At 38.9% G+C, this 26787-nt stretch overlaps 1 protein-coding gene across 5 annotated transcripts in view; it reads left to right on the top strand.

The window, feature by feature from the left end:
* LOC131229407 (agamous-like MADS-box protein AGL104) overlaps nucleotides 1–25711 on the top strand; it is a 39489-nt gene extending 13778 nt beyond the window's left edge. For 2 of the 5 annotated variants that reach the window (XM_058225361.1, XM_058225360.1), the window contains exons 9-11: nucleotides 13302–13441; nucleotides 13520–13778; nucleotides 25244–25711. In XM_058225361.1, the coding sequence (XP_058081344.1) occupies nucleotides 13302–13441; nucleotides 13520–13778; nucleotides 25244–25354 (510 nt within the window). In that variant the 3' untranslated portion in view covers nucleotides 25355–25711. Of the gene's footprint in view, nucleotides 1–13301; nucleotides 13442–13519; nucleotides 13783–25243 lie in introns of all 5 variants that reach the window. The other 3 variants (XM_058225362.1, XM_058225364.1, XM_058225363.1) reach the window with 3 other exon arrangements.
* The last annotated feature ends 1076 nt before the right edge of the window (nucleotides 25712–26787 follow it).

Below are 26787 nucleotides of genomic sequence, written 5' to 3'. Positions count from 1 at the left end.
ATTGCATCCATATGTGGCTTCCTCGGCTCCTTTATAAACTAACTAATGACTTCAATGAGATATCCCAAATATGGACAAATAATGGTTAGTTGTATCAGATTACCATCTCTCAATAAGAACATATATCTATGAGTAGCCATCTTTCATCCCTCATCTTTCAACATCTTCTGATTCACTTCAAGTGGTGTCGTAATTAATTTTATGCTAAGAAAACAAACTTTGAAAACAACTCTAAACAAATAATATTTTTAAAAAAAAATTAAAATCTCTTTTATCTCTTATATTTCAATACTCAAAAAGTGTTGAAGCTCTCAAAATTCTTTATATCAAAACTTTGAGAGGAATTTTTAAAAACTTTTCTACCTCTTTTGGATTACTTCTTATGATGATAAAATCATCTTCGTATATGGCACATATAATCATTCCCTTTATGACTGTTTCAGAAAAGCATATACTGGTGGAAGAGGCAGGGGAAGCCGGGTCATTTGACAGAAATCGAAGGCTTTTTTAAAGTGGCTCATAAATTCTTGAAAAAAGCTCGGCTACCAGTAACCAATTTTGGTACTTAGAAAAACTTTTCAAAACAACAAATAAAGAGGGATGGAGGGAAGTACGACCATCTATGATTTTTTGGTTTGGTTGGACAATCTGGGACAGTCCACTCCTTTCTTAGCTTGATGAGGTTGTCCACTTCTTGTATACTAGATGGTGGGCCACACCTTGGCCTCTCTCTCTCTCTCTCTCTCAAAAATATATATTTTGTAGCTAAGTGTTAGAAGAGGTGAGTGTGAGAGAGCTCCCTCTCTTTATAGAAAAGAGAAGTTGATGTGGAGCTTATGTAGTACTTGGTGGCAATCCTAATGTTGTTAGAAAAGCAAAAGAATGAGATGGCTAGCTAGTGGAATGTCTACTTGGCAATTCCTTGAATTCTCATTGGTACTAGGTATTGTTACATGGAAAAGGTGATGGATGGGTGAGGTGGAATGACTATGCACATACATTGGCCAAGTTGGTTGGTTCCTAGACATGGATTAGTGGTTGTGGAGGGTATGTAGGTAGTGGATGTGAGGTGGAAGAAGAATGTGTGGTGATTGGTTGTAGGTAATAATGTGGCAACACAAAGGGGCATGTATTTGTTCCATGGCTTGTTGAGGTGGCAAGAGGCATGGGATGGGTCATGATTTAGTGTAGGAAGCATGGCCATAGGCAATGATGGGTTGTAAGAGGCATGTGTTAGTAGTTTTATCCCCACACGTGCTAGAGATCTATTTTATCTTCTAGTTGATGGCACCTTGTTGTTTGTTTGTTAGCAACATGGATCCTAGTGGATGGACTTGGGCCTAAGCCATTAGATATGGACCTAAGCCCACTAAGGGTTACTTCTAATACAAGTATATCTAGGATTCTTCATGCCATAGCGCACTATTACTGTATGGCATTAACGCACGGGTGCCACCACCGCGACCAGGGTGGTGGCAAGGTCATCATGATGGGGGTTTTGGGTCTAAAGTGCTTCAGCCATCCGGAATCCTATACTATTCGATCGAAGTCTACAGTTAACTAGTTGGGTTGTACGGTTTATGCATGTGATTGAAAAAGACTCAAAAGAACAAGGGCTCTACATCCATGAAGATGGATTTTTTATTTTATCTAAGAGTTACAAGTCTTCACACTCAGTTCCCCGGCCTTCTCCTTTAGCTCTACCTCTATCTCAATTGTTGTGTCAATAAGCCTATCAAATAGGTGTTATAGTCCTTCATTAACAGACCATGCTTTGGCAAGATCTACCACCTCTATTAACGCATATTAACTATTTGCAGTCTAATTTCCTCTTCTGTTGTCAATTGTTAAATTCTCACCACTAGAGTTCATTGCTGCTCTAGTTTCGACATTTTATCAAACATATCACAAATGCTATCCATTCGCTTTTCCCATTCAACGATGTCCTTCTATCAAGCTTCCCTTACGTGATTTCCACTCCCACCCTAGACAGTTTTAGTTTTAGTGTTGATGTTGAAGTGTTCTCAGATGTTGTTCGACGTTTTTTAATTGGTGCACTCCCATGGGGTGGCCTCACATTAGCACCAGTCAACACCTCCTGTCAATCACCCCTAATAGAGGTACCACTATTAGAGATTTTTAATCATTAATTGTCATCTGTGAGTAACCCTTTACCCTTATTAAGTCGTCTCCCTACTCTTGCCATAGTGCTGCCATCTCAAGATTATTAGCATTCATGAAGGATTAATCTTTTAGGTGGTAATAGGTTCAGAATATTCATTGCCGCAAAGAGATCTTCAGCTTATTTATAGGTATCTAACAGGTTTTCAGTTTCCTTCTCGATGACTTACTTGGGCATCCTGCTAACCAAATGCAAAATCTGAACACAGATGTTGCAGCCCCTCAACCTCAAAATAGCCAATAAAGTTTTCTTATGCATCTACTCTCAGGTTGCAATATTCTATAGAAAGCCTGTAACCTTATGGAGATGGCGTTCACAAATTTTTTTTAGCGTAACTTGAAAAGAGGTGGGAAACGACACTAGATCAAATGAAAGGATTTACGTTCCTCCATCTTTGAAGGAGGGATTGGATTAAGAACGTTAGTGGAGGTCACGCAATAATTCCACTGTAAGATGGCCTAGAACCTCTTGTGCAAAAATTCTCTCTGGGCAAAACTATTTAAGGCCAAATACATGTAAAAGTTCATCATCGGCAATGGATTGGCTCACATGGACAGTTCTAGGTGATGGCGGGATATTAGAAAGAACATGTTGTTTGTCATTCATAATTCGAAGTGGCTTGTAAGTGAGGGCATAATCAATTTCTAGTCGATAAACTAGACGGGAGGAGGCCATCTTGCTGGTGCTTATTCAACCCCAGTTCCAGGCCATCTCAGCTTTAGCTTCAATCAGATATTTTTGGGTCCAACCTGGGAACTAGAACCTTGCTGAATTGGAGAATATTTTACATGTGGCAGTTATTTAGTCCATCAAAGACAACAGTGTAACTCTCTCCAACAAAAAAGATAGGCTAATCTGGAAACTCACTGCTAAAGGCACCTTCACCCTCAAATTTACTTGGAATGTGATTCACATTCGTAGACCAAAGCTTCAATGGTCGAAATGGGTTTGGAACAAATTTGCCCTACCTAAGATTACAAGGCTTTTGTTGAAGGTTAAACACAAAGTTATACTAGTAGATTCAGCTATTTAGATGTTTGGAATAGCCTTGGCATTTAAATGTTCATGCTGCGAGAACTACAAAAGCTTTCCTCCTGCTTCCCATTCTAATATGAATGGTAATGCTGATAGATCGACCCTTGGTCCTACTACTCTAAGGATTAGCATACTAGCTTCGGTAATCAACCAATATCAGTACATACATCCCTAGCCCAACCAGAGCATTTTGCAGGATTTGGGGACGTAACAGAATGGAAGATGAGAGACACTTAACATCTTCATGGCCAATGTGTGGATTGGTCCTTCTCTAATTCAAACAACAACTACTACTTCCCACCAACAACCATCAAGGGAAGGGAGCTCTACTTTAATCCGAGCATCATATCAAAGGAATAGCCAAATGTAAGGCCAGCTGGTTGATAGACAGGGGCAGAAGTACCTAAGGTAGCCTTCACCCTCCATCATTTCACAATCCATCAGTGTAGAAGACATTAACCACTTGTTCTCATCCGGCTCAGTCGCATCAAAGGTATGAGCCCATTTCTCACTTCTATTCGATGTGTCATTCCTTGGTAATCAGACCATTGATAGTAGGATTAATTAATGGTATAGACTGCTAGCCAATCCTCCATGTGGCTTTTACTTAGGGCCTAGGTCCTTGTTTCTTTGTTTAGAAATTTTAGATGGGTCGTAATGCTATGAGATTCGAAGGGAGAAACTTCTTGATGGTTTGTGTGATTAATAGGGTTAGAAATTGGCTAAAGGAAGTGGGAAACCAGTTACTGGAACCTGATAGAAATTCTCTATCTGAAAACATATCACTACAAGCCCTAGGCTTAAACCCAATCTCCTCACATTCAAGAATATGATTTCCTGAATGTTGATGGCTTCTCCAGGGGGAACTCGGGAGAAGGGGAAGAGGGGATCTATAAGGACCACTTGCGGTGCTTCATCTTCTCCTTCCATAAAAGCTACGGGTAGGTTTCCAACACCATGGCTGAAGCCCAAGCCATTCTAGATGGGCAAAACATTTGTGAGAATATGGTTGTGACTAATGTCATTGTGTAAACCAATTTGCGGATTATTTCAGATGCGGTCTCTAATCCTTTAGCCACCAACCCTTATAGTGTTTGGTTTTATGTTGGGATCATCTAGGAGAATATAGTTTCCCTTAACCTGTCATTTTCTCACACTATTCAAGAGGGAAATATTAGAGTGGATGGCCTAGCAAAAATGGAAAGCAAGGGTAACCTTGATAGAATCTATATAAATCAAGATGATCTTCAAAGAGATATTAGAGGATCATTTCCTCTGGATAATGCGGGAATAGGGATGGTTAGGAAAAGAAGGACAACTAGGGGGGGGGTGGGGCTAGCTTCTTTTGGAAGTCTTGTCCATTCCTCTGTTTTGGTTTTGGTTGGGATGTTGTATATAGATTCATATGATAGGCGTGGGCCTGGCCTTTTTGGGCTCTCACCCGAAATCTTGTATTTCCTTTTTTTTTCCTTAAATAAAAAAACCTCCTTAAATAAAAATGATCTCTCTCTCCCCCTTTCATCCCAAAGGATATCCCCTTTTAAGATGGGCCTTCGATTTAGAATTGATTGCACTTCGAACACCCAACATGCCTCTAAGAATGGGAGATTTTAATTTTCAGTGAGGCTCCTTGCTTCCTTTCTCCTTTGAATTTCCAGCCTTGCTCTTTAAGTTTTATATCCCTTTCCTTGTTCCCATAAATGGATCCTATTAGGCTGAATTTCTTATTGTTGGCACTTTTCTTGCTTAGGTCATGGATGAAAATTCCATGGCCATGTTAATAGGGAAGGAGAGGCCATTTACGTCCAGCCCTAGAACCTTTCTTAGATAGATAATTGGTTAACGAACAACCTTCGCTCTTGCAAACATCATAAGTGATTTATTCCTAGTTCTATAATCCAGTGCTACTACATTGCCTAATTTTTCACTACTATTTTGACTTATTTAGACTATACATGCAATGGAATTCATGAAAACTGAAGGCATGTTCCCTTGTTCATCGCCACCTCTGAAGGATACCAACATTCTACCCTATCAAGCCACATTCTCCTATGGAGATCTTTATTTGCATCAAAGCCCATTGCTTCCTCCATAGACATGAAAATAATCAAGAAGCTTGATTCAGATCTTCCAGAAATTTTTGTCATGGAGGCTCAAAATTTGGACACCCTAAGAGCATGTGTAAACCTTTGAATGGAAATTGTGTTTTGTACTTATCCCATTAGAGCATTGGCTAGTGCACACCTTTTGCAGTTGATTAATCCTTTTAGGATTGATTTTTTTTATTTTGTTTTTGTGAAGAAATGATTTATTAATAAACTACCAACAAACATTCGAGTGGGGCCCCACCTATCATATGAACCCATATACATAATAACCTAACCCAAAATAACCCAAAAAGAAAGAGTGAAAGAAAATGGGAATGAAAGATTGTGAAGAAGACCTTAAAGTTGCCAATTCGGTAAAGATTGCTCCTCTCCCCATTACCAAAGAGGGTCGTAAGTGTTGGGGATGCAACAAGCCCTAACAGGACTTGTCCGGCGCGGAAGCAACCTTAGATGGAATCACATGACACAATAGGGAAAGAAAAATTCAAGCAATCACAGAGAATAGTAAATTTTACGTGAAAAATCCTTGCGAGAAAAAACCACAGCCCAAAGCAACAAATAATCTACTATAATCATAAAGTTACAAGAGATGGAACAACTTACAGGTGTAAAACCCTAGCTTCTCCCTGAAAACCCTGGAAAATGTGATAAGCTCCGTTTCATTCTCCCTAATTGGGTAATTAGAAGGCTATTTATACAGTTCCATATGAAATTAAAAAGAAAAAAAAACTTGCACTTACGCATTCTGATCAATTAAACCTTCGGTCGACCGAGACATCAACAGAGTCTCTAGGTCAACTGAAATAGATCTCAGTCGACTGGGAACATCACGCTATTCTTCGGTTGACTCAAGAATTCCTCGGTTGACCGAACAAGGCACTCTACCAACAGAGGATAATCAGGCCTCCTTTAAAAAAAAAAAAAAAAATCCCTACCCTTACATTGTCTAAGCCTATAGAGTCCCTAATTAACTTTCGAAGGTTTGCTTGACTCCAATATAGCTGATTGGGGCAACCATCATTGGCCAACCTAATTAGCCCATTCGTGACCAATTTGCTTTTACAAAATATATTAGAAAACTTGAGATTAAGGGATCGCTGACTTACCTGAATGTTTTCTAATCGGTATAAATGTTCTAAGGGCTTGATGCTAAGAGATTTGAACCCATGTCCGCTACAATACAAGAGTCAGTCTCCACTATGATGTTGGACAACCCCATATTTTCACAAATCTCCAAACCATTTTGCAGCACCTATGTTTTGGCAATCATATTAGAACCCCGACCATAGAAAGTATGAAAAGTAATCTCACCCCCCCCCCCCCCCCCAAATATCAGGTTTCTTCTAGAGGTGCCATCAACATTTAATTTAAGCAACCCCTCTTGGCCAATTGTTTATCTTAGAAATAACCCAATTCACCAACATTCTCTAACCATCAAATCTGAATGCATTGCATCCCAACCAGAATATCAATTTCTCCTTTGGAAAAGCTTGCTCAAGAATATCAATTTTTTGATGCATTATTTGGTAAAATCTAAATCATGGAGGAATGTTACGATGAAAGTGCCAAGAATATTAGTAAAAATAGCAACACTAGGTCTTAGATATATGTGTGTGTGTGTGTATCTATCTATACTTATATATTTATGTATGTGTGTACAATGAGAGAGAAATGTTTACACACTAGTTGTATGTCCAATTAGTTGGCAAATGGGGCCATCATGGTGTTTGAATGACATCTCGCCCACCGACAAGGTTATCCCATCATGAAAATGGGATGCCCCAAAAATCAAGTTGATCCAACCATTAGATGTGCCCCTATGAAAATGGGTGGTCGTTCTTGGTTTTCTACAGTGTGCCCCACCTCCCACCTGATAGTTGGATCACTTGTCTTTTGAGGCGTCACAATTTCATGGTGGGACAACCTTTTTGAACTAGTGAAATGTCATACAAACACAATGGTGGCCCTATACACTTAGTTGGACATACTACTAGTTGTGTGTGAGCGTTTCGTATATATGTGTGTATAATATGAGAATATATCAAGTCCAACCACTTGGACCATAAGTTAATTACCACCCATCCATTGGAGAACCAACATTTCATGTGTGTGCAGCATGAAACCCACCCAAGAGGTTAGACTTATAATGAGGATAACCTTGTGAAAAAAATCAGCGACATCCATTCACCAAGTATGCCACACTTCATTTTTTTATATTTATATATGGCAATAAAATTGTTTTCTATGGTGTGGCACATCTGATAAGTAAACATGGCTGATTTTTACAGCATGTGTTCCTCTTGATGGGTCAACCTCTTAGAAGGATTAGATGTCACATGCACATTATAGGTTGGATCTGTTGGGTGGACTGTTCTTATACTCCAACCGGTTGGACTTGAAACCTTTCACACACACACACACACACACACACACACACACACACACAATGCATACATCCATACATCCATATGTATGTATTTATATGTATATATGTGTAAATATACATATGTATGTGTGTAGTATATATGTGTGTATACGTGTGTGTGTGTGTGTGTTTATTACATGTGTGGTTTTGCCAACATTCCCAAACCTTTTAAATAGCACGTAGGAGGGCTCATTTGTCGATTTTATCTATTCATTTATGCGTACAACTAGGAACAAGACATGGTGCAAGAATCACATGGATTGAATGATCCTAACGTTTTATATGGAGCCAATTTGTTACAACCATCCATATTAACGAGTTATAAATCACATGGTTAGAATCATCAAAACAAAGTGTTACTTAAGAATCAAATGAAATAAAAAGTTAGAGATATCTAATTGATGTTACAAAGTGAGATCTATCTAATTGATGTTTCAAGATGACGATTCGACTTTTTTTTTTTGGAAAAACCCCACCTGTATGTATATTGCCAAAAGGAGCTTACAAACTAGATTTTCAAGTGAGCTCCAAAAAAAAAAAACTTCAGGGCACACCTATCATATAACATGAGCACTATCCCAAAGGAAAAAAGGAATTAGAAAGGAGAGGAAGGCCAGAGACAGACAAACTCAAACAGACTGCCCCTCGGCTAGGACTACAGGAAAGTAGATGAAGATGAGGGAGAACAAACCATCCCTGCTAAGGCAACAGCTGGCAAACCATCCCTGATTCTTAAGTTTCTATCCCAGGCCGGTAGAGCAGTATTGATTAATCATGTTCTAGGTAGCATTCCAATCCATGCAATGGCAGCAACCCAACTTCCTAAGTAGGTTCTTATAGCTTTGGAAAGCCGTTTTGTGTCCTTTTTTTGGGGTTGGGCAGAAGACAAGAGGAAGCTCCATTGGAGGAGCTGGAAAACCATTACATAGCCTAAAGATGAAGGTGGGATCGGTATTCGTAAGTTATCAGAGGTCATGCACTCATATCAGCTAAAGATGGCCTGGGTGCTTAAATTTAGAAAGGAAGCCAGTTTATGGAGCTCGGTCATGGAAGCAAAAAATGGACAGTTTCAGCCCCCCTCTAGCTCGGGTAGTGCATCTTGCCTCTATTCCCCTATTTGGAAGAAAATCCTGCACCGATTGCCACAGTTAGAAGACCAAGTGCAGTGGAGCATTAGCGTTGGTGAATGCAGCCTATGGAGTGCGAACTGGACAGGGCTTGGCCCCCTCCAGTCGGCAATCTCAGGTATTATCCCTCAGGAGTTAATTTCGTTGAAGGTTCATCAATTCATAGGCCCAAATGGCCCCTTTCCTTTCTTTGCGGTCTTCGGTCTCCTCCCTTAGGATGTGGTTGACTACATCTTTCAGGCAGGCTTTTGTTTATCAGATGGCCCTGATTCCCCTCTCTTGCCTTATACCTCCTCGGGTCTATTCTCTGTAAAATCTACTTGGGTTAGGAGCAGAGCTATTTCTCCTTATAAGGGTTGGACGAGGTGGGTTTGGCACGGTAAGCTGCCTCCGAAAGTTTCTCTCTGTCTGGAAGTTGCTATATAAATTGGTGCCGGTGGAGGGTGCCATCCAATCTTGTGGAATTCATTTAGCATCAAAATGTGTTTGCTGTTCAGTTAATTCCGTCCAGGGCCCTTGAGGTGAGTCCATTGCTCATTTATTTCTAAATGGTGAGCTAGCCGTTCTACCTAGAACTACTTTGGCCTGGTTTTTGGGATCAGCGTGATGCATACTTCTTCAGTTGAGTCCAGGTTGTCCCAATGGTGGACGTCCTCTTCGGCCGAGGCTGGGAGTCCCCTCATTCATAAGTTGGCACCACCATTAATCTTTTGGGAGCTATGGAAGGCGAGAAATGCAGCATTTTTCAAAGGGAAGACCCCATCTGTTTCTGTCATGATCGCCAGAGTCTCCTAGTGGTTATCCCACATCAACGGTCACAATGGTAGAAGCTCGGAGGGTGTGGTGCGTTCCCTGTCTAGCACTTCAGTGGCTGGAATCTCGAATAGGGTGAGGCCTGGCCTACAAACGGTGCTGAAATGGCTGAAATCACCTACAAATTGGGTTAAGATAAATGTTGATGGATCCTCGAGAGGTAATCTAGGAATGTCAAGGGGCGAAGGTGTTTGTAGGGGTGACAAGGGTCAGTTTTTGTTTGGGTTTGCAGCTGGTTACGGGGTGCTCTCCAACATTGGTGTTGAACTTTGTGCGGTCCATGATGGCCTCTCTCTGTCTCTCAAAGGGCTATGGCAGAGTGGTGGTCGAATCCGACTCTCAGGTGATAGCAAAAATCTTAAACGAAAACCTATGTCTGGGCTGAAAATGGAAATATTGGTCCTTCAGGATTGAGAAGCTTCGTCTTCGAGGGCAAGTGGAATTCCAGCATATCTTCAGGGAGGGTAACGCCCCAGCCAATGCTTTGGTCTGCATGGGGAGCAACCTCCAATCAGCCTTTTTCGATGATCGTTTTGTTGAGCTCCCTCCACAAGTAAGAGGGCTTCTTTTCCTGGATAAGGTGGGGTTAGGCGCAATTAGGGAGAGGTAATCTGTTTCTTTGGCTCGGATTCTCCCGACTAAGATATGTTAGGTGTTCCTCCGGTCCTTTTTTCCTGAGAAGTCCCAAAATGTAATTTTGTTCAGGTATCTAATGAAATCCATGCTTTCAAAAAAAAAAAACAGTTGGCAGCCCCTCTAATCAATTTTTTCTATCCATTTTGGTGCCATTGATCAAAAGCTTAGGATCATATGATTGGCATGACTTTTGTACCATGGCTTGATGATTTTTTTCTTTTTTCAACAGTTGCTTGCCTGTGTGCCATTTAAAAGATTCGAGAGTATTAGCAACCTCCCCATGAAGATGTTAGAAAAACGACTCTATATATGTATTTGTGGATAAGGTTGGGCTTGGAAACATTAGGAATAAGCGTTAAAGAGAGTGCCCCAACTCCCTGTTTCGATCTAGGGAGATGTTCTTTCTTCGATGTCCTATGGGATTTCTTTCATTCATGTATTTTCTAGATTTTAGGAGCTTTTAGTGTTGGGGAACTGCGGAAACACATACAGATGAATCGAGGAGAGTAATCCAATCACACAAGCCAAGCACTAAGAGAACACAATGAATTTAACTTGGAAAAACCCTTTCGGAAAAACCCACAGTACAAAGCGACATATAATCACTATGAACGAAGAAATTACAAAGAGAAAGAGCTTTTTGTTTTCACCTGAGTTTAAAAATAAGAAGGAAAATGTACAGACTTTCGAGCGGCATCCGACAAAAAGATCCGGACCTCACCTATCATATAAATGAACCAAAACTGGGGAAATTAGTTGAGCAAAGAAAGAGCTTACCCGATTCGAACAACCTCGAATCAAACCCCTTGCTACACTCTTGAAACCCTTTGGATGAATTAGAAACCCTAGCAATACCTCACAATCTCGTATACACCCATATATATAGCCTATGGAAGGATCCCAAGCAAAATCGGAAACAAATTGTGCAAAATATCAACTATGTGAAAAATCTGCGTGGAATCTGTCGATGGCATTGAAAAGTCTTCAATGTCATCGAAACTAATCCTTCGTTGGCATCGAACAAACACCTCAATTGTCCAGAGACAAAACATGATTTTTCAGAAATTCTCAATTGCATCGAGCTATGTTCGATGGCATTGAACATTTCCTTTGATGTCATCGAACACCCTCAGATGGTATTGAAAAGACACCCTGATAGTCCAATGACCAACTGGATAAAATTCGAAAAAACTCGATAGGTTCGAGCATTGTTCAATGCCATCGAAGGTGGCATTGACAGGCCCTATTTCTTAACAAGATTTAAGACATCAAAAACAACATTTAGAGTAGCGGGGGGTATATGATAGGCAAATACATGTATAGAGTTTTCTTTCATCTGAATAGAGAATCTCTCGACTTGTGAGAAGTACATATTTGTGAGAAATGCTCACAAACAACTAGTTGCATCTAGTTGGCATGCGGGGCCGACCATGGTGTTTGTATGACATCTCGCCCACCCATCAAGGTTATCCCACCATGAAAATGGGATGCCAAATCAGTTTGATCCAACCATGAAAATGAGATGCCCTGGATCAATATGGAGCTTCATGGGTCGTTGTTCATGGTGTTCCAATCTATGGCCCACCCAATAGTTGGATCGATCTGATTTTTGGGGCATCCTGTTTTCATGGTGGGAGAACTTTGTTGGACAGGTGAGATGTCATACAAACACTATGGTGGGCACACGCCAACTAGTTGGACCAACAGCTAGAGTGTGAGCATCTCTCTCTCTCTCTCTCTCTCTCTCTCTCTCTCTCTCTCTCTCTCGGCAGTATAAAGTCGAGCTAAACGGTATCGGATGTATTGAACGTTGCTAAAGAATACATCATGTTACAATGTGATATTTAATACATCCTGTTATATCTAACACAAACTCAACAACAGCAGGAGCAATAAGCAACACCGAAGGCCTAATGGTTATTTTGTTTACTAACATTTTCTTTTGATTGCTATAATACTCGTCTCCTTCATTTCATCTTTTCCAATCGACCTCTGTTTTGTTGCACTTTCCAACTTCTGAGAACATATCTAGTAGTAAGGAACAAAAAATAAGCAATAGGGCTGGTGTTTTGAACCTATTTTCAAAATGATCATGAAAGAAGCGTGTTAGTTTTATGCAGTATGTTTGAATTGGAAGAGGATTTTGCAGAATCGTACTTTTACAATGTTTTCAAAATAATAATAATAATGGAATATATTCTCATATTCCGAAGTTCAATCTTAAAATTTCAAAAAAAAAAAAAAAAAAAGAAAAAAAAGGAAAGAAGATAAATCGATTACTAACAGCTGGAAGGAAATAAAATGACTAACGTATTGGTGGAAAAGAAAGTGCTGTATGTTAAAATTACAATACAACTTCGCATTAAGGTTACAATACAATGGTGTTTTTTTTTTTTTTTCTTCCAACTGAACATATCTTTTTCAAAAGTCTTTCTTAATCTAATATAAATTTTCTGACATGGGTGTGTACTAACCAGCTAACCCAATATATATATATATATATATATATTTGAAATTTTCTCTTTGAAACCTAATTTAGTTATCTATCGTTCCATGTCCATATATGCCTGTGGGCCCCATAAGGATTTTCGAGGCTTTAGGGTGGTTGTCAATTGTTCTGTATGGTGGGCCCCACCGTTTTTTTTTTATTATTTATTTATTTAGGAAAGCTCTTTCATATATAGCAAAAAACAGGATGGTGGGCCTCACCTGATGATTGTTTCCGCCTGATTTTTGGGTATACCCACCTGATGATTGGATCCATCCTTATGGGTTGAATTGGATAGTTTACATGCACCCACGTGGACCTTATAACGGCTTGACTCCATCATAGATTCCATGGAGAAGATTACTTGTGATTATTCCCCACATATGTTTGTGTGGGCCTGATCATGTATTAGGGAACCAAGACAAACTTTTAAAATAAATTTATGAGAGTGATATATTCTAACAAATTTGTTCTTTTTTGTCAATAGATATATCTGCAACCACAGAATGCAAATGGCAACGGATTCATCACAGGGGATTCAAATCAAATGTTGGATTGGCTTCCGCAGAAAGATCCACAGACCCAAATATTGAATTTTCTAGACTCGAATGGACTGCTTCCATTACGGTACTTATCTTTCCTAATGACAATCTTCATTAGCTTAATACCAACCAACAAACCTAAACACAAGTGATGTTTGTGTAGGGAACAAACACAGCCCTTAGCCGAATACTTGCCACCAACATCGACGACGACCTACTCAACACTCATGCATGCAAACGGGTTGCCCCTCGCCGATCACTTTAATGTGGGTAATGCAAGTAATGACATGAAGCATAATGACATGCGTCAAGCAGCATTCGGACACGTTGATATGAACATGTCCCCGTGGTCTGATCATTACCCGAGCAGCGGGACTGGGCTCGCATCTACTGTTACTTCAAGCCACTACTCTTTGGCACAAGTAAGTTGTATCAAACCCTAATCACTCAATAAATGGGGAACCCTTAAAGTTTCTATCAAACCCTAATTTCCTTAGAACTGTATAATTCTTTGGAAGAATGGTATCGATTGTACACATGCATGTACGGTACATGTATTCATTGTAGACCATGCAAATAGTGGGTCCCACTATGGATAGGGAATACATAATAATAATAATAATAATAATAATAATAATAATAATAACTGATAGACTATCCATTTGTTCAGCGACCACAAGATGGATGGTTAAAAGGAAAAAAATGGACAACTTAAGTAATCCAATTGGCCAATGTCCAGTGATCAGATTGTTCCAATGAAGGACGTCAATTTTGGTGGTCCACATTGAACACAAGCATGCACCATGAGGATGATCCAAAACACCATAATCTCTATTGATGAGGCAGGTTTTTTTTTTTTTTTTTTTTTTATTTATTTAAATATAAATTTAAGGAAAGGTGGAGTGATTCCACCTAAAATATATATGTGTATATATGAAAGGAAATGTACAGCCATTCAGGCAGGTCCCAACAAAAAGATCTGGACCACGACTCGAAACAAAGAACTAAGGCTACTAAACTAGACAAACCCAATAGAATGCCCAAGAAATCTGGTTACACTAACAGGGGCAGCAGCCGAGAAGAGGGCAGCCGACTTGCTGCATATGGAAGAAAAATTCTGCAACCAATCCAGGGAAGAATGCGAAACTCTGCACTAAAGAAATAAGCTGATCCGGACTATCTCAAAGACCAGCCACCTGGTTAGCAAGAAAATACCCCCAGATGAAGTAGCAGGAACCAGCAAACTACCCAAATCAGCGACAAGGACAGGGAGGAAAGGCCAAAAGAAATAAGGGAGAGGACAGCAGCAATCAGCTCTAGAGATTCTAGGGAGGCTGGAAGAAGCATCCCCATCGCAGCACCGAATGGGAATCTCAGGGAAAACATGGAGTTAGCCTACTCCCTTCTTGGGTCTGGTGCGCCTGATCTGGCTAATACTGGCCTTATCAAGGAGCAGGGATCCTCTGGAGAGGATGGGGAGATCATTCAGCGAAAGAAATAGCTTATTCGAGGATCCATTGCTAGCGTATTGGGCGAGGTCGTCTGCCACCGAATTGCCCTCTCTTAGCGTATGGGAAAAACAGATGTTGAGTGGTTGTGAGAGCTGCTGAATGGCTCCCAGGAGGTACCAGATGTTCCAGCTGTGAGAGATGTTGGGGTTGACCACCGCTTCGAAAATCTGACGTGAATCAGTCTTTGCTATTATGTTAGACAGTCCTCTGTCTCTGCATAGATACAAGCCGTCAGCCAAAGCATGAACTTCAGCAACTGTGTTGGAAACACGACCATAGCTGTTATGGAAGGTGAAGATGAAGTTGCCTTGGTGATCTCTGCAAACTCCTCCACCTCCTTCTCCTGGGTTACCCCTCGCAGAGCCGTCAACATTCAGCTTGATCCAACCTGGTGGAGGTTTCCTCCATGTAATGACTTGGGCCCTATCAAAGGATGTAAGGTTGCTCATATTTAAACCCAAAGATCACACGATGATCGATCCCTGGATAGAGTAAGTGTCCAAGTGTGGTAGTTGGGAGCCTAAATCTTGGAGCCATTTGGAGATTTTGATGATGGTTGGGCCCGCTGAGAAAGGGTGATTGTCGTATCTTGCAGCGTTACTGCCAATCCATAATTCCCAAATGATGATAAAGGGAATGAGGGCCCGGAGCAACTGTTAGGAAGGAGAATTCCTGACAGATGCCATCCAAAGCTGAATCTGATTGCTAATAACTTGGCCTCGAGATAACTGGACCTGGAATAAGCAGGCAAAGAAGTTCCAAACTTGGAAGGTGACCAACCCATTGCAGAGAAGGTGGTCTAGGTCTTCCATGTTGTGGGAGAACTGATCTGCTGGCTGATTGTTGGCATGGGGTATTGAGGGGGAGATGGGCTAGAGGATAAGGGTTGACAATGATATGGAGATTGGAACTTTGACTAATCAAGGGGTTGGGGGTAGAGGGTGGGTCTACGATAGTCTGTCGGGCCTGTTGAGGAGGGAGATGGGTCTGTTGCTCTGAGCAGGTTGTAGGCATGTCACCATATGGATGGTTGTGTTGAGAGGTTGAGGTTGGGTGGTCTAAGGAGAGCTGGGAAAGATGGGAGATGGAGGTTGGGTTACAGTGCTCAGAGGTGAGGGTGGACCGAGGAAAGGGAGTATTAGTTAGAATATTCGAGAGAGGCCTGTTACCACTGGCTCGAATGAGAGTTGAAGGGTAGGAAGCAGGAGAGAACTGTTGCCTGCCATCGACAGTTGAAGCTCAGAGAGGAAGGGGGTTCACATAGTAAACACATTTTGAAGCCAGGCTGATGCAAATTTTCTGAACCACATTGTCTACCGGAATCGCTTTGTGCATCACCTTCCAAAGGAAGATGGCGAGCTTGGGAGGCAAGTGCTTGTTCCAGGCCCATTGGGTCCATGATTGATTGGGGCGGGATGCGCAGATTACATCCCAGGCTGATTTGGTTGAGAATCTTCCAGAGGGTGTCAGGTTCCATATGACTTTGTCTTTCTTATTGGTAAGAATGATCCCGCTCTCTTTGATAGCTAGGATGGAGGTGGCTAGGGGCATAGCTTCAGCCAATGATAGATCCCACCTGCCATGGGGGTCTAAGAAGTCCTTGACCAATGCGTCTTTCGCTGAGCCTAGAGGAGGGGAGGATGAGGCATCAATAAGCAACCCATTGCCTAACCAGTTGTGTGTCCAGAATTTAACATTTTCTTCTCCTATCATCCATATTGTGTTGAGGATACAAAAAACAAGGTTGGCTTTGATCTCTTTCCAGATGCTGGAGCCTTCAATGTAGGGTTGGATAGTGCTAGAAACGAATTTGGATAGGCAGTTGGCTGAAAAGAGCTTAGCCCATAGAGATTTCCCCTCAAGGAGCCTCCAAGCCATCTTACATCAGAAGGCTTGCATAATGTCCACCAATCTTCTGATGCCAAAACCTCCCTCGATCAGTGGAAAGCATAATTCACTCCATCTAACCCAATGTCTTCGTTTCCCGTCTTCTGTGTTCCCCAAAAGGAGGCAAGCGTCGACTCAATTTGGTGACAGGTTCTCTTCGGAATGTTGAGGGCTGACATGATATGCACAGGGATACTTCCAAGTACATGCTTGATAAGCACAAGCTTTGCCACCTGGTTGAGAAGCTTGGCCTTCCATCCCGCGATCCTGAGTTCGATCTTGTGAATAAGAGGGAGGAGGTGCTAGTATTGAACTTTTCCTTGAACAAGCGGGGCTCCCAGGTATATGAGGGGAAAAGAAGATTGCTGGAAGCCGTTGATATGAGAGATTAGCCTGGCCCTCTTTGGAGGAGCTTTTTTGGGGAGGAGGAAGCGGCTCTTTGACGGATTAACTTTCTGGCCCGATTCCATCTCGTAGGATTGAAGGAAAGCGAGGAGGGAGCGAATCGAGGAGATCCTGCCATTAAGGAAAATAATAGTATCACCAGCGAATAATAGATGGGATATAATGGAGCTATTCATGGGAAGTCTGTAAGGATGGCAGGTCCCTGATGGGAAGAGGCGATTGAGTCCTTTGCTCAAGACCTCCGCCATGATGATGAATAAGGTCGGAGAGAGAGAGAGAGAGAGAGAGAGAGAGAGAGAGAGAGAGAGTAGATTATCTAGATTGGGTAAACTCCCGAATAACATTGAATCTCATCTTGAAATTGTAGATTTTTCATGGCATTTGGTCGTAAGAAGAGAATAAGTTGACCACTGCTGATGAGTCGCTTTCCACTTACACCCTTGTGAATCCTTAGTCCATATAAATGTTCAGCCCATCCACAATAGCTTTTACTTTAGCCTAGAAGTTTGAAGCAACACCATATCATCTGGAATATGCGAAAATGAAATTGCCTCTCTCGTCTCTACAGGTTCTCCTTCCCCATAAAGGCCGGGTTTCCCTGGGTGGAACTGTCGACATTTAGTTTGACCCAGTATTGGTCTTTTCTATTTAACAATAGAGAATGAATGATAACTAGTGAGAGGGGAGGAATCCCAAAATCGATGGCCACCTCCTGGCCAATATAATATTTTCTAGGAGGAATTTGGGACAAGCTGGCAATGAGGAAGAACCATTTTCTAATTTTGGAGATAGAGTGGGCCTGGTTGATCTGGGAGTAAGATTTTCACTACCTCTCTTTGATTCAAGTCTCGACCCTTGGTATTTCAGTATAAATATATTATAGACTTGATAGATATTTTAAATTGATCAAGTAGACTGTCCAAGTGAACCTATGCCACTAGGAGCATGCTAACTTATGGTGCTTTGAGAGAACTAGCATTTCTCAAGGGCACTGCATTCTTAGTTTTTAAAATAAGAATCCAAATGCTTTCCTGCATCATGATTGATCCATGTCATCATTGACATTGTCAACAGTACTATTACATTTAATGCATTGTGTGATGATGTGGTCCAATTAGATTGCACCAAGTAAGATTTTTTCTACTTGTGGCAGATAAAGGATACCGATTCTTAAAATAAACATGCTAACAAAGAGTTATTTGGTATGTTAAATGGAAAGTATTTTAGTTATTTGCTAAATAAAGGTATTTTTGTCGTTAACTAAAATGTGGTTGAATTTTATTTATTTATTTATTTGGTGCAGTTGCATTTCTATTAGATATTTTCAGAGTGAAGATTACGAAGCTTTCCCTGTAAAAATCTCTTACCACCATTTAAACTTTCTTTTTTAATTATGGAGCAAAGGAAGGTCTATTCTTTTTCTCCACTATCCACTGTATGTGTTGGGATATGGAGTTTGAAAAAATATTTAAATAATTAAAATTAAAATTAAAATAAGAAAATAGAAAACTTATCGGTTTATAGAAATTGATGCGTGACACGAGTCACTCGGCTTGAAATCGAATTTGCTCCCATTGGATAACATCCCAAGTGCAACAAGTTTCCAGAGTAATTGACCTCCAGGATATAATGACTAAAACCCGGTCCCAGTTGTGCACTCACTTGTACACGGGCTCGAACCACTTGTAGTCTTAACCCAAACTAGAAAATACTTGAACACATTTTTAAGAGGAAACCTGATTTTCTAATCCATTTCAAAACTTAAAATTAGAAATCTATTTATAAACTTTGTGAAGACACTCTTAAGGGTGTAGAGACACCCTTTCAAAAAGGGTTGTGACTATTGGGTTTAAACCCAATTGGTGCGACCCTTAGGCTTCAAAAGATAAACTTTTCAAAACAAAATATGAAAGGATGCAACCTTTCAGACTTAAGTAAAAAAACACATCGATATGACACTTATGGCCATAGCCATAGCCCGTCCCAATGGATATTTTGAAACATTAAATTATTTTAAAATAATTTAAAATACAACAATCCCTCACATGTTTCAAAATTTTTAACTTTTTGGGTTAAGATGGAAGAGTTGTACAATGGTGTCAGTGTCACCATAGACTTGAATCGACATTAGAGTAAGCATGACAGGTCTATAGGAATCAGGTGACACCATAGTCTTGAACCTAATTATTTTTTATGTATATCACAAGTACAAGCCACTCACACAACTTTTCTATTACAAGTGATTTTATAGTTTGGTACGTTTCGACCATACATCATTACCTGAATTTCATGAGTGCTTTAGAGAATTCGCCTATATTTTCATACGAAGCGGCCTCCACCTCCACACCTATATAGGTGAATTCCATCAAGTGTACACAGCAATTGGTTACACCACCAAATATATGGCTATGGATTCATTAAGAATTCAAAAACTCATTCTTCTTCACTGTACACCATAGAAGGGGCTCATTTATATCAGTGCAATCGTCTACCTCCTGTCTTGTTGTTTACCCATTGAACCTATCTAATGGGATCTCTACTCGTATAAGTTAGGTTGTCAACATTGGTAGCTTATATAGTAGGCTCAGCCTCATTTCATTCGATGTATCATTGACTAATTTTTTAGATAGTCATTTGGTCAGAGGATTTATGATCCGTAGGCCTTTTACCTCCACTTGTCATTTATCCATTAGGCTTTCGCCTATTATGAAAAATTCACCATTGTTGTCTCTCATACGAGTTTGGCCATGTCTTAGTCCCATTGTGGCTAATCATCCTTTCAAATCAGCTAGGGATCATTGTATTGGCAAGCTATTGCCTCACCAACTAGCTAGTTAGAAACGAGTCTTTGCTTAGACGAATTCCTTCTTTTGCTCCTCAGTCAAGTCTTTGGCAGTCAGCCGCATCCTCTTTGACTATTCATATCTCAAGCCAGCGCATACCAAACTCATTTCTAACCTCACAGAGTCAATAATTACGACTCTATCAAGCAACCGATACTGCACATTATTTTTATTATGATAGTTATCGTATCATCGGCTCTGAATACAACCAACTTTCTTAGCCTTGTATGTGCTCTTACTATTTAACCAACTTTACTAGCCCATCATTCAACCAACTAGTGGTAAAGTCAATCGAACTTATTGTATCTGCAGTACAATGAGGTTAGGTTGGAGTAATCTGTCATGTATAGACATATGACAACTAAAATAAAGTATAACCTTCCTGTAATCATATTGCAACATTATCATGTTATTACATGTTTCCTAACACATAAACAGTTGACCAATTTATCAATTAGTGAGTAGATTTCAATACAATCAATGGATATTTAGTAACTGAATATGGAAGAGAAATGTTTAAATTCATTATCAAGTATCTTAATGGACGGATTGAACAATGGGCTCCATAGGTGTATAAGTTTGGTCATTAGATACATTTGTTGATGGTAAAACAACATAGTTCATTACATAAACTTATATTCTCATATGAATACCAATCTCAAATGTCCAAATTTAGCTTCCAATGATAATATAATATACCTAAAAATCTCATTGATCCAATAATCATCTTATGAATTCAGACTCCTAACAATATTCTTTCTAATCATTCATTTGATGGCTACCAATTTGATCATTAAAACATGCAATATGTTTAATTCTAGACACCTTGTCTCAAAGATCTACATGTCAACATAAAACATGTGCATATTGATCTACAACATTCAACATATAGCTTCCTTAGTACAAATCTTCAATTTTATATGTGTCAACCAATTTATCAAATATATATTGACTAAACTTATACTCCACGGGTTAAGTGGTTTATCTAAATGCATCCAAGTGCACCCCATAATTTTAGATTTAGCCTTGATAGATATATCTATGGCTCACCTGATAAATCTATTAATTAACCAAAAGTTAAGAAAAATCTTTCGTAGGAACTATTATATGAATTGACTGGATCTAACACGTGTTTTAGGTTAACACATGATTGAATGTAAATAACATTTCATCTACCTTTCTAAGTAGGTAATATTATCTACAAAGTATGGTGAACGATGCCAAAAATGAATGTAAATTGTCTCATAAATTAGGCATGTACACTCATCACCCTATCAACAATTTTATCAATAAAAGCAATAATATGAACTGTTTATAAAAAAAGTAGCAATAAAGTGTGTCAAATAGTTAAGTAATATGTGCTGACGGTCCGTTTGTTATTGGACCCAATATTCTATAATATCACTTTCTATATAATAAAATGTAGGTCAGAATTAATATTGAATTAAGGCACATTCACTACTAGTTCACTCGAGAAACTCAAGTCACTATTTGCTTCATGGTAAGTGAAACTCGAGAGAGACAAGCATTCATATAATGTGAGTTAATAAATATTTAATATTCAGAAAAGTAGCACACATGCAAGATCTAGACCTTTCATCTATTTGGCCTGCAAAAGGTAATATTTTAAAAATACACCAGCTCAATATCCCAAATGGGCTAATATAATATTTGTATGAATCTATAACTTTGAAACATTGTAGTGCATCCAAGTATATAACCCCTATAATTTAAAATCTTTATAAATGAGATCTTTTCCACATATGTACAATTTCTAAGTGTATATGTATTAAGAGTCATACATTGTTTAATGTTTCACATTATAATGGAAATAATATATTTTGTACATTTAACACATGAATACAAGACTTGAACATATCAACCATCAACCCACATAGAATGAATCAAAGGCAACAAGATACATGCAATGATACAAAAGGAATAATGTGCGTTATCTATAGATACACAGTGATAAGTGAGCCCATAGTTTGATAGACTTGGGCCATTGATCTGATCAAGTTCAATATAGCATACTTATTTATTCCTTGTGTGCACTCATTATCATAATGATCATTCATACCCATGGTTGGTCTACATTATAACTTAATTGTTAGATCACTATAAACACAAAGAATGACCCACTAATGAACTACTCATGTTACAAACATGTGTGCAGTACACTTTAGTATGTAATTGTGCATTTTACTGCATTTCTAAAGATTAACATTAATATAGCTATTCATTATATGCACATCAATCACACAAAATTAACTCCTTAACATGCACTTGATCAAAATGACATGTTATATTCGTTCTATCACCAACAATAAAGTAGGCCACATCTTTTCATGATTCAGACCATGTACTCTTGTGCCACCCATCATCAGTCATCATCAAATATCTTCCCAAAATCTCTCATCATAATGTAAACAGTAAACCATCCACTTGTACTTCATAAGTTAGACACGTAAGATTGTCCAATGGAAGAATATTTTGGTGACACACATTATACATGATCCGGCATATTAGTTGAATAGTCTTGATCATCAAAATTCGGCCTGGATTAGATTATTCAAAGACATATATCATATAGAATTATAGATTGCATGTGTATGAACCACAGTGATCTGTTAAAGTATTAAAAGGTTGCCTAGGAGAGCAAACTCATAAGAGAATAAATCCATGAGCAATTAGGATAGATGATTTTAATTGTCCACTTCATTCCCACTAAACAAGTTGTTAGATTATCGGTTCATTATTACTATTTTTTTCATTAACACTACTTTAGATTTAAGTCATCTCCACCTTATTTATTTATTTAATGAGATTGTCTAAGAAATCTCGTTATTGGGACATTCAACTACTTCCATATTTGACGATTTTGTTCTCATGTGAAGTCCATTAGATCAGTGGACTAGATTAAGGGTCATTGGAATGTTGTTTGCTCTCATACAACATGTCAATTTCAGATAATATGGTTATGACACTAGATACTCTTTGTTAGAACCCTTCTTAAGAGTTGTACCAACTTGAAAATGATGGGAAGGTACATAATTAACAACTACATTTTCCAATACTAAAAATTATATTTCTGGCACGTACATGATGGATTTAGATCCTTCATCCAGTTGACTATACAATAAATATTACCCATCCGCATGTGAGCAACTAGTAGACTTATGGGATAGTGACTACACTATCAACTTATCATGCCCATTTTAGAAGATATTTTAAAAAATTGCATTTTTAAGTTTCTTTCACATTTTTCTTTCCAAAGTTTTCTTTTTAACCATGTATGGTGGTCTAAAAAGAAGAATTCCTAATATGATGGGAATCCCAATACAAAATCTCATTTTGAAATGCATTTTGAGTTGATCTTTATTATACATGGATGTTGAGATTAGTATATATCTTACTCAGTATGGTTCAATAATTTGATTTATTTTCATGTGAAAGTTACTTTTGGCTCAAGTTATGAGAAAGTAAATTATAAATTTTGAAATTTAAAAAGAAAGGCTCATTAATGTCATATGAGTGAACATGGCTTGACATTATCCAAGAGGTAGGTACTATAGATTTCTTGAATTTTACATATGTGTGATAGAATGACATGTGTTTGGGACATAAAGCCATATGTAGGTTATAGCTCTAGTACCCAAGATGGCCTTAGCCCGACCCATCTGACAACTTGAGGATTGTACTCTGTGCTAACGAGTGTTATAACGAACCCGACTAATTGTTCAGGAATCCAGACCTCTTACATGTTTGATCATAGTCTAATCATTCTCATTTATAGATATCAAGATCTAAAATACTATAACCGATTGTTCAGAAGGTCAGAATAATACCCACCAGCCTGAAAACCACATCCCCTCAACTCCTGCTTATAAGGCTCTCATAGAACAAGATGTACCCATGGCCTGTGTTACTCGAGTATTCCTGTGTAGACTCGAAAAATGTCGCACAGTGGCTCTCATAAATATGGTTGATTAATGTAATCATCGTGAGCAAAATCTAATTAAAAGCACTGAGAATGAAATATAACTAAATTAATGAGGTACCTTAATGAATAGTTTGCTTGAAAAGATACTGAATTATAAAATCTAAAATAAAGAAATATTATTTTATAAAAATTCATTTTTATTTTACATTATTTATTCTATGTTTGTTTGTGTATTTGTGTGGAAATGGTGTGTGTGTGGAAATGGTATTATGAGGATGACCTCATGGGAGCTTTTCCTGAGTTCAAGCTGTGTGGGCCCCACTTTGTTCTATCTTGGACATCCACCCCCATCAATCAGATGCACTCTTCTATAGTGAGCCACAGGTCTGGACTACACCACAGATAACAGTTGAGTGTGTATATCCACCTATTGAAACCTTCATGATTGTTTATTAAGCCCATTGAGATGTGGTTAAAACATCTAACACATCCATTATGTGTCTCAATTGGACAACGGGTCACACTAAGTTTTAACCATATTCAAAATGCATTATTTCACAAGGTTTCATATGGTATGACCCACTTAAGTTCTGGATACGACTAATTTTTTAAATATCCCATGACTTAAAGGTGCCCCACTAAATGCAAACATATATCAAGGTGGGCCAGGGGGCTTGATCTCATTGGAATCTCCTATGAGGTTGACCTCATGGTACATTTCCCATATATACACACTATGAGATCTGCCTCAAGGCATCTTGCCATGAGGGCGAGCTTTGTGGGCCCCACTGGATATACATCCACGCCCTGCACTCGGTAAGTTTCCTCTGAGTTGGGGGAATATGAAACCATGAAAAATCATGCCTAAAAAACTTAAAAGCGCTTGATATCAAGATCTAAAAGTTTCCTCTTATGTATAATCAAGAAAGTTTTAATGAATGAACATCCACACTCAACTCTTGTCTATGGTGTGGTCCACATATTTTGGCCCATGGGTCACCATGGAAAGGTACATCTGATTAATGGGACGGATGTCCCTCACACATCATAGTGGGGCCTACAACGCTCGACCTCATACGAAGCTTCCCATGAGTTCGACCTCACATGCTTTTTTTCCCGAAGGGCACCGTTATTTCTTCTTATTCTTTTTTCTTTGAAAGGTCGCCGTTATTTTGAAATTAGCGCTATTGGTTAACAGGTATTTTCTGTTACGTAACTCACGTGCAGTTGTGACCATTGCATTAAGAATCCGGATTCTTGCTTAAATGGTTATTAAAATCTCTTAACTACTGAATCAGGGTTGCCAGGGGATCACAGCTCCAGTGCTGCAGAGCCACGAAGACGAACTCTCCTCGAACTGTTCTTATCTCAACCCCCGCCCTGAAGCCGACATGCCTTCTTCTTTCTAAACTTGAAATCAACTATCAAACAAGAGAGAGAGAGAGAGAGAGAGAGAGAGAGAGAGAGAGAGAAATGGGTCTTTTGAATCAATATCATAGCAGTTTGGTGTTTGTTTTTTAGGTTTGTTTGAGCTCTGGAACTAAATGAAATAAGATGACTTAAAATTTCGTTTCTTTCCTTTTTTAAATTTCTTTTCTCTTTCATTAACTTCTGAGAATGGGAACCAAACATGGGAAGTTATGGACTTGAAACTGAAAGGGTTGAAAGGTATTGTGATATTTGGTAGTGTTATGTTGAAAAAAGAATTTTCTTATGTTTTGATATTCTTTTTATAAGTTTAAAACAATGTTGACAGCTTCGTAGGGAATGTGTAGAATTGTGTTTGACAAGACTTTTTTTCTTCATTTATTCATTTATGTTATTGAGAAATCTAAGACACGCCAAAGATGGCCCCCACCACGAAGATCATAGCATGAAGATAATTAGTTTTATTGATTTTTTAATGCATTTGAATCTGATTCTTTTCAAACTGATATATGAAGTACCATACTTGTCATCATCTATAAGCCTTATCCCAACTAATTGGGGTCAGCTATACCAATCATTTTCTGTCATTCCACTCTATCAAGGGCCATGGCCGTAGTTAGACATAAAAAGACCATACTTTTATTTTGTTATTTATCAACTACGAAACATTGTTTTCTATGATTTGGCCCACCTAATGAATGGATGGGGATTATTTTTGCACGAGGTGATCCTCATGGTGAGGGCCACCTATTGGAAGGTTTGCATGTCGCGCGCAAGAACATGATAGGTTGAAAGTAATTCACTGGGCAGACTTTAAATTATTGTCTAATTCGTTGCACTTGAAACTCTCTCTTTTCCATGCTACCCATCTTTGGGAGGACCCCGATGAATGGCTTAGATCAGCAAGTGGTGGGGTAGAAGGGGTAGGCATGTTTGTCATGGTTCAACCTCTGCGATAGAGCCTTTTATAGTCTCTTCGATCTCATACGTATTTGGCCTTTATTCAAGCCACATGACATGCATGTTTGTTTTTATGAATGCCCGTATCTATTGTACATGTCATGAGCTTATTAATTCATGATTATTGCTTATATATCATGGTTTTTATGATTTACTTCATGATTCTTGCTTATATATCATAGCTTTTATGGTTTGTATATGCATATTTATCATCGTCCAATTTGTTACAATTTACTTCTTAATTTAAAATATTTTAATTTATATTTTTATAAGGATTATTTATTTGAAAAGTTCTATAAAACTCAGTTCTCCTCTTTTAGTGTTAAAAGTAAGGATGTCTTAAATTTAATTCATTCTAACACTTAGGAGGCTGCTATCGAATTCTACGAAGGCTCGAAGTATTTTATTACTTTTATTAACAATTTCTCTAAAAAAAAGTATGAGTTTATATATT

This window comes from Magnolia sinica, chromosome 16, assembly GCF_029962835.1.
Source record: "Magnolia sinica isolate HGM2019 chromosome 16, MsV1, whole genome shotgun sequence".
In the NCBI taxonomy this organism is placed as follows: domain Eukaryota; kingdom Viridiplantae; phylum Streptophyta; class Magnoliopsida; order Magnoliales; family Magnoliaceae; genus Magnolia; species Magnolia sinica.
Note: the sequence above shows the minus strand (reverse complement) of the source record. Positions and strands in the feature narration are given on the sequence as shown.